Raw genomic sequence first — 16,039 nt, forward strand, 5'->3', positions numbered from 1 at the left:
CTGGTCTTAATCTCAGGTCACACCTACTTGTTCCTTGCTTGAAACTGAAAATGCAAACCTGGAATTTATTTATTCCTGTAATATTAAACCACAGCTTCTAACAGTTCTCAAGGCCATTTAAACTAAGTGTATTCAGGCTGCAGTGAAGAGAAACTCTGTGTTTAGGAAGCGTATTATGGATAACTGAAAAGCTAAACAGATGTGCCAAATGTTGAAATGGTTCCAGTGTTATTTTATTTTTTTGAGTGACAGGAATACTGGTTTTATAGTTGTCACTTTTTATATTTAGAATAATTGTGTAACATCTGGACTACTTTAAATTTATCTTTGAAATCTGCTCTTGTGTATGTTGAGGGAATGGCATGATTAAAACTAATTAGAAACCAGAAGAAACTGGAGCGGGGGGAGGGAGATGGGTCTTACCAGGCTGCAGATTCCTTGAAGACATTTTCCAGTGCAAATGATTTTATTTAAGTTTTTTTACAATGCTATTATCAAGCTGAAGTAAAACACTTTCTTTCTTATTGCTGTTTCACATTCTGGAATTAACAAATACAAACACAAGCCACTGAGCTTATTTTGTAGAACTTATACTCAGTATATATGTAGCTTTTGAGTTTCTGTAAATGTAAAAGCTAACCCTTTGCTTTATTAATGTGGGCAATCAACCATAACTAGCTTCAGTATTTGTAACACTGAAGGTATTTCCTGTGAGGATGTGGAAATAGAGAATACTGCAAAATAGCTTCACTCTTTTGCTTACAAAGCAAGAATTACACATGCCTGGGTTCACACTGATAAGGGTTAGCTCCCAGCAATCCTCATGAGCTAGAAGAGTACAGGCACTGAGGAAGTGGAAGAACAAGTCTCCAGAGCAAAGCTGGTTAAGCAGCCTCATAGGAGAGGTTGAATTGTGTCTACAGCTGTATATTTACTGCTCCTTGAACCTACAGGGACTATGGCCCTTTATTTCAAAATCCAGGGCAGTATTTTCTTCCTTGTCTGTGTGGCAGGGAGCTTCCACAAAGTTCTACAGTTCACAGGCACATTAAGTGCTTTTAGTTGTTCCCACTTCTGCTGCACCAAAAACTTGTTTTCACACCACTGTTCCTGCAGTGATTGTGGGCTGAGAGCTAACTTTAAGTATTTGGAAATCATGAATGGCCCTGAAAGTGATGTTCAGCTATTGACTTCTCTTCTGATGTTCAGAGGCTGTGGTCACTGATATTCTAGTTTCTTCTTCATGGACATGAAAGTGATCTTCCCAGAACAAAATGGAGCCCTGAGTCTAGGCACACCAGATGTTGCAATATATGTGGTAAAATTGTAGGGCTGAAGAAATGTATTTCTGATGACATTTCTTGTCTGGTCTTTGGAAGCAAGTAAGTTTTTACTGAGATTGTATTTTTTTAACACTTTTAAATTTAAGTTTAACTGCTGTACCTGAGCTTTGCTGCCTAGGTTAATACTATACAAAGTCATAATTCCAGTAATATAAATATTGAACTAAACTCATTTTTCCCTGGAAATTTTAACCATTGTTAGATAAATATTGGATTGACTTCTGATTTTGGACATAAGAAAATAAAGGAAAGGATCAAGACAACTGTTTAAGCTGCTAAGACATAAAGCAATTAGATAAAAAGAATACAACCCATCTGTGTTGTTATAGTAATAGTTAATGTGATGGATAATAAGGATAATATTGCTTGGCACAAAGCAAATAGCAAAGATAGTAAGGATCAAAAGACTGACTTTAACATACCAGAACCATTCATGAGTCTTGAGTGCTCGTATAATTGAGACATAGCAGAAAATGATAGTTGCGAGAGGTATTAAAAACCCAAACGTGACTAAAGAAACATAGTAGTAGAACTGGAAGGAAGATATGGTTTCGCAGGCATTGTGCACATCGTGGCACGTATAAATGCCCAGTTGTTTCACATAATAGCTTTGCTGCATTATGCAAAGGGGGAGCATATAAAGGAAGACGATGATCCACACGGTAGCGCAGACTGCGATGGCATAGGCACGTTTCGGTAGGCTCTTGTAGGTGAAAGGGTGAACGATGGCCACATAGCGGCTAACACTGATACATGTGAGCAGCAAAATGGAGCAGTACATGTTACCGTAAAACACCACAGTGGTGGTTCGACACATCATTTCCCCAAAAATCCAGTTGTTCCCGTTGATGTGGTACGCTATTTTGAAGGGCAGCATGATGCAGAAGAGCAGATCTGAAACCGCCAAATTTGTGTAGAGGATGGCAGTGCATACAGACCGGATCCTGAAGATTAACATCCACAAAATGATGGCATTAGATGGCACACCCAATAAAACAGCACTGAGGTAGACTGCAGGTATTAGCTTGGTGCTCAACGAGCTGGTCAAGTATTCAAGTGTGGTGTTGTTCACTTCTGTTAAAGTGGAGTCATTTGACTTTTTTGAAGAGCATTTGTCTTCTCTGATATGGATGGATTTTGTCTCCCCTTCTATAGCATAAGGAGGGATGTAATCATAGTCTCTTGCTGAAATTCCACGAAAAGTCTTGATAAGAGAGACAGTTTTAATTGCAGAGCCATTCAGCGAAAATTCTGAAGCTTAAAAAAAAAAAGTTAAAATGTTAAAAAGGGCAAATAACTGAATTAGCAACATAATTCACCTTCAGGTAAAGAGAAAGGTAAACATCCTTGTGAAAAGTGATATATGTTTAAAAGATTTGGTGACATTTTCCTTTGCTTTGGGTGTTCATATCAAATGAACAAGGACAGTTTTCACTTGTCATCTCTCATGTAACCTTGTAAATTTAGCACAAATTTAGTGTTGACCTGATCTTTCTGAATTTTGCATGCTTTCAGTAACTTTGGCAAAAAATAACAGACATCTCTGTAATGTTTCTCAGCTAGAGAGTTTTGACCCATAGTAACAATGTTTGTAATTCATCATTCAAGCAGCAGCCTTGGCCTAGGCTTGATCAGAAAAGCAAACAGTGGTACTATCTTTGTCACTTCGTGGATGAAATGCATGACTGTAAAAGATGCAAAAATCACTGTCCTGCCTAACACAGGTTAAAAACCTATAAATTAGAAAACTGAAAAAACTCATTTGGTCTCGCATATCAAATTAATAATAGTATTTTGTATTCTTCAGCTTCTGGCTAAAGCAAAATAGATCTTTTCAGCTTCTCATAACTGAGAAAGGGCAGTTAATCTTGATAACTGAAATGACTGGGCTGATATTAGATCAGATTTATTGGTAAGTGAATACAACTTTTCATGCAGCAGGAAAATTTTCAGTAAATAAACACTCTTAACATGTGGACAAAGCCAGTCCTGACACTTTTATTAATGCCTGACTCTTAGTCTTTAGTAGAGAATTTTGTACAGACATTGACATTTCCAGATGAAGCACAAATGTATGGAGCACATGGGTTTAGAAAGTATTTTACAAAATAAATTTTGCAGAATAAACAGCAGTGTAATCAATTTTGTAATTTAAAAATTGTATTAGCTATGTGTAATACCAAAAGACTTAGTGTAAAGCTTAGAGCATGCATCTTGAAACTAGAATTCAGAAGTTAACTGAAATTTGGATTAAACCTGTGGGTTTTTCTTTTATCCTTCCGTATGGGAAAAAACCACAGAAAACAGGGTGTTTTTTTTTTTGTCCTCACTGGCAGATTTATGGTAGAATGCTTTCAAATTATAATTAGTAGTCTGCATCCCTTTGAGTGATTCCTGGGTGGTTAATCCAGAAAATGGATTTTAGTCACTCTTTAAGATATATGTGCATACATGTGCGTATATATATAGTATATATGAATCAACTCATTAAACTTATCTTGGTTTGAAAACAGTTTTAATTCTAGTGAGGAAAAAAACTAGGCTTATTATTTGATCATTTCCTTTAGTTATTTTTGTCACAACAGTTATCTGAGCATTTCCTTCTATAAGACCACCTGAAGTTGTAATTTTGTCGAATGTTTTAAAGCAGAAAGAACAAAACTACAGGTTTATGATTATCAGATCATTACAGAAATACTATAGAGAAGATCTGCCTTCAGTAAGTGCAGAAAGATCCCTTAAACTAGCTATAGAAAGTGACTTGGGCAAGGGGGGGGAGGCAAGGTGTCACTGAAATGGAAGAATAAAAATCTGCCATAAGTGAGGCTTCCTAGCATATAGTTGTCTGTAATGATGCATGTACAATCCATTTGGCAAAGCACAGACATAATAAAAAAGCCCATATTTTGATAAAGACTGAAATATAGAATAGGTACAGAAAGGAGGACTCACCTGTTGTGAGAAGACAGGAGCTAAGAGACAGCAGTCCACTGAAAAACAGTATCTTCATTGTAGTATGTGAAATTCAGCTGGGAAAACAATGATGCTGTTCTAGTTCATCTCAAGTGGCATTTCGTGTGGGGTTTTTTTCCCCTGCGTAGCAGACTAGAGAATGATTGATCTGTTCTCCAGAAGCATCCTGTATGCATGAGGTTTATAGTAAGTAGCTAGTTTGTTCTTTGTCTACTACAGCAAGAGGGTGTGACGTATCCAAATATGCACACATGACTCAGTTTCAGCCTCTGCCCAACACAGATAATATTGCTTTACAGCAGCAATTTAACTCCTAATTTACCATGAGCCTGAAGTCGATGTGGGGGGTTATACTGAAATGTGTACATACAGATATAAGGGGAAAAAAAAGAGATGTTTTCTGCAAAATATCAGAGGGCGCGTTCATTAAACCCTGAAAGGTCTCATCCACAGACTGAAATTCCATGTCGCTGAATTCTGCTTGAGGAAGTGTCGTGTTCCCAGTTTAGCATATATGAAGGTGAAAGCAAGCCATACATACAAACATGTCTTAAGACAACTGTTCTCTGCTTTGCCTTTTACCTACCTACCCACTATTAACTATCTGTGCTCCTTCAGTCCGGCTGCCTGCTCTGCTCAGACAGTTCCCACCCCTTCACAGCCCGCAGGCTCTGAAACCTTTCCCTTATTTTCATCTGCTGTTTTGTTGATTCCCTTCGTTTTTCTCTGCTTGGATTTTTTTATTTTTCCTTCCCTGAATGCCAAACAACAACAGCTTGCTTCCAGCAGACCAAATTAGCCCAAGCGTTGGTCTGGCTTCCAAGCTGGCAACGAGGCTCAGCATAAGCTGTACTTGGCTCCAGAGCAGTATTTGTGTCTGTTCTTGTATTTGGTGTGTAGAAGCTGGACACCAGATACAGAATTTTTTTCCGAGTCCTTTTCACAAAATTGCCAGCTGTAATTTAGGAATTTAGTATATAGTCTCTCAAGTGTTAACTCTAATTTTATGCTACACTTGTGGTGTGTGTCCACTGTCATGCAATTGCATGATACTACTTCATTTTATTTATTCTGTTACCTTGTTTACATATATGATGCAAACTGAAGAGTCTATCTTTCCTTTTTTTTTTTAAACATTTTGTCTTTAGTTTCTGTGGATAACACATTTATTGGATTTTTGCCCTGGAATTGTGTGCAAAAACAGGGATATCCATTGTGAAATGGGTTCTTTATCCACACTCTATAAGCTTGAGAGAGTTTCTGGGTTTTATTTGGTGAAATATTTGTGTGCGGATACTCCTAGATCTTTATCGAATGAATGCATTCCTGTTTCTTTCATCATTAGTCTATTATAGACCCGGCACTCCTGTTTCCTCTTTAGAATGAATTTTGTTCCCTCGCCTACTGGATTAGATTTTAAATGTCTCTTTAGCCCCAAAACCTTATTTTCTCAGCCAAAGTGCTGGTTCAGCTGTGAACCAGGGCAGCAGGAGCACAGTTGGTTAGTGGGGATGATGAGGCCTCTTTCCTACATACTCTATTTTAACTTGGGGATGAATGCCACGCACTGTTAGCCTGTAAGAAGAGTGGTATCTGCTCTTCTGTTTAATTCTTGAAATGTTAGTTGCCTGTGTTAAGTCATCATTACTAAACCTGAGTTGTCACTGTATGTCAGTTTTTGTCCTTATTTTCTAATGTAATGCATACTCAGGTACACAAGTGGATCCTTTCCAAATAAGGGATTCTGAAAGAAAGCCAGCTTCCTTTGGTCTTCTGCTTTGTGCTCTTCACACAGATATCACAGTGCTGCCTGATAATGTGTGGTTTTATTTGACACCCAGATTACTTTGCTTATGTATCATGGAAATGAAAACATTTCTAGCTTTGCTCAAAATTCGTATTCATCTGTAGCAGGATCATGTCTTTTATGTATGAAAACTTTCAGAGCTTTGTATTTGAACAGGGTTTTATTCAAGTCAGTAAATAGAATGTGTGTTTTATTGCTTTTTTTAAGTGGTCAAATTATCTTTAGTGTCCAAGGACTTTGTAAGGGGAGTTTGTATATCAGAGCTCATCAGTATGCTCAGACAACTTCTGTTATAATTCACTCTTTTCATGGCTTTTCTCTATTCCTTTTCCAGGAATCCCAAGATGAGTCAGCACTTCTCTGGCTGGACGAAATACAAAATGGAATCAATGATGCCAATAACAATATAAAAGAAGCAGCGATCTGTGAGAATTGACTTTATCTGCATTGTTCTTGTTCTTCTTAGTCTTCAAAAGCTGGAATTGATAATTTATTTTTTCCACTTCAGGAAAGTGTGGCAGCCCTGTAAAATACATCAAAAGCAATTAATGCATGTTCTTTATTCTACTGAAAACAGGATGGCTTAGATATCCAGGGGTGGTGCTGGTTTTATCTAAAGTGGTAATCTTTACAGTTTGGCTAATGATTTAGTGGATTTGGTTATATAAGTTATCAATATGACCAAGATCCCTAGAGTTAGTGTACCTTCACATAGCTGGTGAAACAGAAGAAAAGGAGAACAGGGAGGGATATACTGTGCAAGAGCTTATTTTGCTTATATAAGACTAAAAGCTTGATGTATGTTGCAAGGGCATTAAAAAAAAAAAAAAAAAGGAATGTATTAACTTTAAAAATAGCGTACAAAGAACATTCAGGCTTTTTGGAGAAGCACATGCTCTTCCAATCCGTAAAGAGGAGGAAACCTGCAGGAAAAATGCTGAGGCTTGCCCTGTCAGAGCATTATGTACTGGGTGTACTCAACATCCTCTTACTATATTTAATTCAAAGGATTAAATATAGTAATATTAGAGAAATATCCATAATGTAATAAACTTTGAGTGGCCAGTGATGTAGAGAAGGTGTAGCTGGGTGTGTGTGTCATGCTGGAAAGCATGGTGGCACCCCTACATGTGTCTGTCTGGGGCCAGCACACACCAGCCAAGGCTGGAAGAAAACAAACACAGCTAGCTGTTACAAAGTCTTCCATCCCTGCTACAGAAACATTGAGTGTAGTGTTACTATTACTTTAGAATTTATTTAATCAATTAGTACAGCCTTAATGTAACCAGCCAGATATACTGAAGAAGCTTGAAGTATTTTTGTAGGTCATGCATCTGTTGTGAAAAGCACCCAGCTTGTGTTTTCTGAGGGAATCAGACGCACATTTGTTGTCCCAACCAAGCTCTTGTACTCAGGAATGCTGATCCCTTCTTTTGTGGACAAAAATGGCTTCCCACAATGCCATCCAGAGGCACAAGGAAACACCTGAGTGCAAAGAAGGGAAGGAAATGCATAGCTTATAAACAGATGTAAGCTAAAGCTGAAGAACAACTTGAAAACATCCTCATTTGTGTCCACTGGTGTAAAAGCATTAAGAATGTATCTCATAAATGGCCTTCAGGAATTAGCACAGCATTATCCATGTATCAGCACCATGTGATGTTACTAAAGATAAGCCACTGCTCCATCTTCTAGTTAGTTGTTACAGTAAAATCTTTTCATTTAAGTGTGTGGCACTATAGTTGTAGTAAATGTACAGCTTTTCTTAATCAAGTGTGATCAGTAGCACTGTTTTAACAAGTCACTTGTAGAAATAACTACTAATCTCTTGTACTCTGCCCTCTGGGTTGAAAGGAAGCAGTGTCAGCACAGCACATTCCTCAGAAGTGCTCTAAGCTTTTGCAGCTAAACACTGAGATTTAAAATTTCCCCATAGCACGGAACTTGATACTTCCTGTAACAAACAAATCCTGTCTCAGGAAGTTAACATGTTGTGTTCATGTAGTCTAAACTTAGTTCAGCTTCATCACAACTTAAAAATAAACTTTTATTTTGTTCTATCTCAGAGATGCTGTTTTTGAAAGACAAACTACTCCCCACCTCCCACTCAAAAACTTTTGCAATGCAGTCAAAGATTTATATTTGCTACAGTCAGAACAAACTGTATTTTTGAGGCTGCTGCTGTAATGGCAATAAAAAAGCAGTAAAATAAGGTACTGACAGCTCTTCTGAAACAGTCTTGATTCTTTCCAAATTAATTTTTACTCCTTATATAAAGATTGAATACTAGAGTATTAAAATGTTTAAAGGTTTTTTTCCCTGTCAGTAAGGACTTCCTATCTTGTATCTTTATTTAGGAAGACATGTTCAGTAAATGCTGGGTGCTTCCTAATTCTTTGTTTGTTCAATTTGCATCATCTTCACCTTTTGAATCAGACTGGCTATATATGAGCTGTATAGCCTTCAGGAATAGATACCATAACCACCCTTCGGTCTTGTACAGGAAGAGTGTGTCTGTCAAAGCAGGATCTGTCATGAGAGAGTCCACATTACAGGAAAACGCTGATCTTTGGCCTTGTTTGAGGGTTGAGGCTTATCACACCAGACAGCTGCATCTTTGTGTATCTTAGCTGTTTGAAGGGAGGATGGGTGCAGAAAATAGCTCTTCACAGTGTTGATCTGGTATTGACATCACAACTGCTGCAGGAGCAGACTGGAGCTTACAGGTCTCCTACAGCTGGTGATGACTGAGCTCTCTTTAGCTTATAATTTTACAGAGGTCACATGGCCTTTCTTTAGAGCAACAGCCACAATATTAATTGTTAGCCCTCCAATGTAAAGGAGTAACCTCTACTGAATTGGTATTTTTCTTTGTTAAATATTTTTCTTACTTTTCCCTTCTAAAACACAGGAATAATTAGTTAAAGGATAAGAAAAAGTCAGGCAGCAGAGGACCTACTGTTAGCTAAGTTGTGTGCCCTTTTATCTTCATAACAATAGTTTCTGGCACCTGTAATTATAGGATGAAAAGGAGGAAGAAAAGCATTCAAATATGGGTGACCAGAGTTGACCAGATGCACAGGGCTGCATTTAAGTAGGGCTGACCCCCCCCAGAGCCCCCTGGACAGCAGCAGCAAGCTGGTAATGTGTAGCTTTCCCAGTTTTTCCAGCTTCTTGGCTACTGAGGCCAGATGCCTGGGCACTGCAATACCACAGCTGTGGTACAAAGTCTTTGCCAGTTTTCTGGGGAGCACATGTGTGCTTGGCATGGGCCTCTCCCAAAGCACAGAAAAATAGCAGGATGCTATGTGGTAGAAATCCAGATGGTGGTGGTGTAGTGTTGTGCATTTACTGTTTCTCAGCTGGATGCCAATGCATATGGAGATTGTTCTATTGTTGTCTAGCCAAATGTATCCATTCCACTTTAGTCAAACTAGCCACAAAAAAATTTCTTTTGCTGAAATGCTCACCTGCCAACTCTCATCTGCCTCCTATATGTAGGTTTCTGACACTAAGCACATTTTAGGTGAGCTCTGGCTGGAAAAAATGTATAGGCAGAGCACTGAGCATGGGGAGAAGACATTTTTGTATTCATCTGGATACACGCAAGATAAGGAAGTGATTGGTGTTGCAGTGTGAAGGGCAGCTGAGGCATGCAAAAGCAGCCAGATTCACTTAACCCAGTATATAATGTATGTTCTAGCCATACATGTCTATTCACTTGCTCCTCTGTGCATGAATCTTGAATTTAGATGTCAAGGAACACCATTAAAACCAGAGCAGCAGTTTTCAAAGCAGCATGTAACTCTAGTGTGTTTGAAGTGTGTGCTTCTACATCTTGTCAGATATGGTGGTATCAGCTCCTCAAGTAATGGTGGGACCTCAACAAATCAAATAACAGTTAGGAAGTCCTCAATAAGAGTGTGGGTAACTTCATAAATCCTCAAAGTTTGAACATGCTTCACAGTATCACTTATGTGCCATGGAAGCAAAAGCTGTGTCTCTGGCAAACTCAAGGGCATGAACTTGCTATATCAGCTTTAGAGAAGCTCCCAGGCAGTGAGGACAAGACAGAGTTGCTTGAGAATCCTGACTAGGACGCTGTTAGTGTTTCAACATCGTACAAGGCAACTGGGTTTATTCCCACTTTGCATAGTAGAAGTGAATGTTAAGGTTTACACCTTCATTCTGTAAAGGCTAGTAACATCATGCATCTGTAGAAAGCTCAGGTGATCTGCTTAATAGCCTGTCTGTTAGATCAGGCTGAATGGGAGGTACCTGCCATCCTCAGCCCCTGACCTGGTGTTATCTGGTGTGATGCTTAATGGAGGAGAAGCTATGCCCTTAGACCACTCTGTCATGCTGTGGGTGCATCCCAGCCTGGGTGGAGTGCAAGCGTTCTGTCTAACAAGCTTGCTGTTCTCAGAAATACTTGTCCTTACAAGCAAGAAGGAAGCTACAAGTGGGTGAAGCACTGAATTGCTGTGTATGTCATGCTGTCTGTGTGTGCCAGCTTTAGAAGTCCATTATCAAGTTGCTGGAGGCTAGAGTTGTGGGTATGTAGAGTACAAACCACTTAATTTTCTATGTCATTATTTTACCCTAGTGGCTGTTGGAACATCAATGATTAACAAGAGCTTGGAGAAGGGCGATTCAGAGCCAATCCTGATGATACTGCAGTCCAAGTTTGGATTACGAGTTGTTGCAGAGTGTGCAGAAGCCTACTTCAGGAACCTCTCAGGAGCCAAGCAGCTGAAAACTAGAGAAGGTAAAAACCTTCCTGAAGAGGACAGTTGCACATCTCTGTAAGGCAACTGGAAGACTAGCACAGAAGAAGCTTACATAAATATCTCTGTAAACTGAAGACCACAGTTGCTGGTTTTTGAAATGTTACACTTGCTCAAGTGCTTTTTACATGATGTTGAACTGCTGCACACATCCAGACCACAGTGCATGCTGAGAAATGTCTAGCTATTTCCAGAGTCTAGCTAAGACTCCTAGAATCTCAAACCTAGCCTCTGAGTGAATTTAGGGCAGTTTCTCTGTGACTGTCAATGGACTATTCCACCCTCTAAGAAATCCATATTATTCCCTGATTTTCTCTGTTAGCAGAGAAGGCACTTTGACCTTACAGGTTACTGTTAAATGTCAGGCCAGACTTTGCCAGTTTCCATGGCTTGGTTATGATCACTGCACTGCCAGAGCAGCAGGTATCAGTTAAAGTTGGGGCTAGAATCTGCCCATAGTAAGACAATGCGATGTTTTGTCATGTAAGAGCTGTGAGATGGTCATAGCTAATGCAGCCAAAATTAGCCAACAACTGGGAAAAAAATACTGTCTGTATAGTACACTTTCTTAAAGTAGATATGTTCCATCCTGCAATGTGTTTTGAGAGGGCATTTTGCACAACTGACCTTACCAGCTTTACCTTGAGACCTTTTGTCTGTGAGGATATGAGGCTTTTCCTGCCTGTCAGGATACAGCTTTGTATACAAAAGCACTGAAGACGGCAATGATGTGGACATAGGAAACGTCCAGTGTGAGCTAAGTGTCAGTAAAGCCTAGCATTTGGTCAGAGGACAATATTTTTTTTATAAACACAGTCTCAGTTCCACTTGTGTGAGTGATGATAGAAAACATACACTGTTTCAGGACCAAGCACCAACTTGGCATGTTGGGTTTTGGAGAAGCTAGCAGTGGATCTGTACTAGTTGCTGTACTGTTCTAGAAGAACGATCCTGATTCATGTAACTGCAAATTTTGAAAACATCCTTACTGCAAATTGGCCTAAAACATATAGGGACTTTGAATGTAAAATGGGCTTCTAGCAAATGTAGAGATGGGAAATACATAGGGAATGCAGTTATTTGTCCGTGTAACAGAACATAAATGTGTGCTAATGGTATGCATTATCTTTAGATTCTAATGAAAGTCCATGGATTAAACTTGTAATGAAAAACATGTATGATTACTATTACAATGTGGAAACAGAGGAAGGAACCTGTGTTGCCCCTGAAGGAGTTGTACCAAAAACTTCATGGTTAACTGGTGAAGAAATCCAGGTAGGTAGCTGAAGCATTTGTTTTTATTGGAAATGCAGCATAAGTGTTTGAGAGAAAGATAGCCAGACGTAGCAATATCAATGCAAGAGGCTGTGCTGGGTGAGACTGAAGATCATTTTAGTTCAGCATCTGCTTCGGACAATAGCAGCACCTTAAGTCTAAGCAGAAAATGGTAGCACAGCTTCCTGTCTGATGTCCAACAATGATTCAGAGACTTCCTAACTGTGGTTTACAGCATTGCTTTTAATGGCCAGCAGCAGACACCAATGGTAGGCAAGTCTGATTGTTTTCATATCCTTTTATTTTTTGGACTTCACATTGACCTGTGAGAAGGAATTTCATTATGTATTTGGTGGCAGGTGGAAGCACTGTTTTGTTTAAATTTAATCATCTGACAGCATTCTCATATCTCCAGATTCAACAGGATGAGTGTGATAGTTAATCCTTCTTATGTAGAAGCTCTGTGCTGGCATGAAATGTAACAGAATAAAGTAAAAAATAAACTGTGCAGAAGCTTGTGTGATCTGTTCTGATGCAGCCCATCTAGCCTATGGGTTTATTGTTCTGCATGAAGAGCTCTTATGTCCTTCTGCACTTCCGACTTCAGAATTACTTCAGTGTGCTTCTTCATAGTGAGCTCCCTGACTCTGAATATTTCTAGATGTCTGACTTCTACAAAAAAAACTTGGAAGTATTAGGAAAGCAGAACTCTTCTAGGGTATATATAAAATGTCTCAGGATAGCATGTCCACCTAGTTAACTGAGGCTTGAGAGGAGTTTATTTTCCTTCATAAAACATTCATTGTTAGCAAATTAGCTCTTCCTTCATACTGATTAAAATCTATGAGTATATCAGAGGGGCTTGGACAGGATGAGCGTAAGCTGTACAGATGGAGAAAATAGAGGTCAAATTCCAGGAAGGTTTTGGCTTCAGATTTTTTGGTTTTAAGTGACCTTTTTCCGTGATCTCTTAACAGAGTGTTGTTGGGCAAGTTACAGCAGATTACAATCGAGAGCAGCTGTGGCTTGCTAATGAAAATCTGATTGTTCAGCTGCAAGCCCGAGCAAGGGGATTCTTAGTCAGAAAGAAATACCAAGAGAGAAAAGCATACCTTCGAAACCAGGAACCATCTACCATCAAAATACAGGTATTGTTCTAGAACAAGAGGCTTGGGCAACTTTCTCTATGTGGCAGGTGATGTGGCTCACTATTGCCACTGATCAAATTCTTGAATAGGTCTGTCTTCATTAGCAGCCATTAAAACTTCCACATCTACAAATACGTTACTGTCTTCATTGGAGTAACTGCTCTTTTAAACAGCAAATCCCCACTTGTAAGGGATCATATCTACCTGCAGTCTAAGTTACTTCAGTGGGAGAAACTCAAAAGCACATACTCCTGGCTTTATTCTGAGGTGTTTAGTTTCTGCATGATACACCTAATTATACACAGTACAGATTGAGAGATGCTTGTTGAGTATTAAAGCAAAAATTCCTTGGCAAAGCATGACTTAAATACATTCCTTTCTAGCCTATTCCTATTTGGAAGTGGTTTGCCTCTGCTCCATGAAGTCATAACTGGGTAGGGCCTGGCAGCTGCCCTGATATTCTCAGGCTCTGGCAGTATTTCTTTGATTTCTTCAGTTTGCTGAACTGCAGAAGGAGTATAAAAGAAAGTTTCTGCTGAGGGTGTGAACACTGAGAAATGCATGCACACTGTTTTTAAAATTGTGAAATAGCCACCTCCTGTTAGAATCAATTTATTCCAGTCTTGAAAAAATATAAAGCCCCTGCCTCCCAAAATATAGCGAAATGTACAAATATTTTTTTTTAGTCTATAGTAATTTAATAATTCATGATGATCAACATCTTTACCACTAGTAACTATTGCTTGCATAGGCTTTTCATTTTCTGTCATGGTGACTGAGCCTAGTAAAGGACTATATTGTTCTTTGAGGAATTCATGTTCAAAAATATGCAGAAATGAGGTAAACAAAGTTCTTCTCTGATTGTTTTCTATGGGCATTAAAATCAAAATGGCTTGTGGAAACACAACAAGTAACCAACAACACTGGTGTCATTGACTGGATAGAGGTGAAAGGCAAACTGGTGAAGGTGGTGAGAGTAGCTGTTACCCTGAGTTTTTTACCAAGAGTTTGCTTCTGAGCTAGCAAAGGGAGAGCCAAGTTAGGGAGCTGGGAGGCTTTTATCTGTGCTACAAGATGGTCCTAATTGACTCTGGAAGACCAGAGACTGGAAAGGAGACCAGGCTAATAACAGTAGGGACCCAGCTAGGTAAGAGGACAGCTTTTGGATGGTGTAGGCAAGAGCTGGTTGACTCTTGATCCGTGTGGGATGAAGCCAGTGACTAGGATGCTAAAGGATACAGTTGTACCATTGATAAAAGTAAGGATGGCTTCAGGGGAGGGAAGCAAATGGCATTGGATCAAGTGTGCAGAGATTGGCCAAAATTGTCATGAAGTATATCAGGGCACCATAAAGACATAGAGGCAAGCTTACTTACACCTTAGTTTTATTTTTACCACATGTCAATTTTTCTCCACAAGATAAAATTGCTGCTGATTTTGGTGTACATATATATAGACTTTATTACTAATAAGAAAATAATATTTTATTAATGTTCTCCCACCTGTCATAAAATAGGCTTTCTGGAAAGGATTCAAACAAAGGAAAAGCTATGTTGACAGATTAAAGGTGTTTCAAGGCAACGTTGATGCTATTATTAAGGTAAGATCCCACTGTGCTTTTGGGCCTGAGTGCACTTTATCTCTTGGCTTGGTCCTCTATCAGCCGGGAATCCAAGACAAGGAGCACAACCTGGAGGGATTTGTGCTCCAGAAGTTTGTATGGTGTTGAAAGTTGTTTAATGGGCAACTTAAGCAAATTTATTCTTGAAAGCTGTGTTTGACTTCTATCAGGCTTTGCTGAAATTGTATGGCTCATAAGACAGATTTCCTGATTCTCCCCTTTCCGTAATACTAAATTAGAAAATATTTGAGCTGACAGTATATTACTATTTCATTAAAAGCTGTCAAATCTATCTGTCTAAAAAGTATTTACTCTTTTGAGATGCTAATGGGATGCTGTGTTATGAGTAGATTGTAGATTGCAGATAGGATCTACTGTCTCTGAAATAGGCTGGTTTACAACTGAGAGCTGAGACTCCCAGTGTCAAAATTACTTCCAAAGATAATGCTGCACAGGAGTGGTAGGTGATAGGGCCTTGAATTCAACTTGCTGTTTCAGTTCAAGCCCATTAATCTGGGCACTAGACTGTAGGAGCCCAGTGGTACAGTCATCTATGGCCGCAAGTATGTGAGAATGACATGCCTGCAGAACAGGATTGTCAGAAGCTAGCTTAAAGCACACACATGCAAAACAGATTGTGCAGTGTCTCTTAAGTATTTATTTAATTTTATTTAATTTTCAGATTCAGTCATGGGTCAAAATGTGGCTAGCAAGGAGAGCTTATAGGAAACGGCTGCAATACTTCAAGGATCACGTAAGTATTTTTTTCCATTTTGGAAAAAAGAGCATTAAAACAGGGTCATACAACTGCACGTGCAGTTTGATAATATCAGGAAATAGAATGCTGCTTCTGCAGCGTATTTCTGAGGAGAAATGTGTTCTTTTGCCTAACCTTGTGCCCTTTCAGAATGCAGAAATTGTGAAGATCCAAGCATTTCTCAGAGCAAACAAAGCCAGGGATGACTACAGAACACTAAGTAAGTGGTAACAGCTGAATGTTGTGTATTTGGGAGAAGTATGTTACTGTGTTCAGACTTTTTTTTTTAAAACTTTCACCTGGGATTTCTCAGTCCCCTATTCCATTC

General features: G+C 39.0%; 2 protein-coding genes across 5 annotated transcripts in view; one reads left to right on the forward strand and one right to left on the reverse strand.

Annotated features, from left to right (window-relative positions):
• The window catches only part of IQGAP2 (IQ motif containing GTPase activating protein 2), a 131,698-nt gene that overhangs the window by 92,940 nt on the left and 22,719 nt on the right, over nt 1–16,039 (forward strand). For all 4 annotated transcript variants that reach the window (XM_065047367.1, XM_065047369.1, XM_065047368.1 and 1 more), the window contains 7 exons: nt 6,458–6,548; nt 10,730–10,891; nt 12,043–12,185; nt 13,163–13,333; nt 14,850–14,933; nt 15,637–15,708; nt 15,862–15,931. In XM_065047367.1, coding sequence (XP_064903439.1) covers nt 6,458–6,548; nt 10,730–10,891; nt 12,043–12,185; nt 13,163–13,333; nt 14,850–14,933; nt 15,637–15,708; nt 15,862–15,931 — 793 coding nt within the window. The remainder of the gene's footprint in view (nt 1–6,457; nt 6,549–10,729; nt 10,892–12,042; nt 12,186–13,162; nt 13,334–14,849; nt 14,934–15,636; nt 15,709–15,861; nt 15,932–16,039) is intronic.
• Nucleotides 448–4,930, reverse strand: F2RL2 (coagulation factor II thrombin receptor like 2). The gene is made up of 2 exons (XM_005505935.3): nt 4,296–4,930; nt 448–2,600 (listed from the first exon to the last, which is right to left on the reverse strand). Exons 1-2 carry the CDS (start codon nt 4,351–4,353, stop codon nt 1,513–1,515), a joined length of 1,146 nt encoding a protein of 381 aa, XP_005505992.1. The 5' UTR covers nt 4,354–4,930; the 3' UTR covers nt 448–1,512.

The sequence above is a fragment of the Columba livia genome, chromosome Z (assembly GCF_036013475.1).
Source record: "Columba livia isolate bColLiv1 breed racing homer chromosome Z, bColLiv1.pat.W.v2, whole genome shotgun sequence".
NCBI classification, from domain to species: Eukaryota; Metazoa; Chordata; class Aves; order Columbiformes; family Columbidae; genus Columba; species Columba livia.

Coding starts and splice junctions, on each gene's coding strand:
- F2RL2 (XM_005505935.3), bottom strand. CDS start 4,353: ATGAAGATACTGTTTTTCAGTGGACTGCTGTCTCTTAGCTCCTGTCTT. Junction 2,601..4,295: donor CTCCTGTCTTCTCACAACAG/GTGAGTCCTCCT, acceptor TTTTTTTTTAAG/CTTCAGAATTTTCGCTGAAT.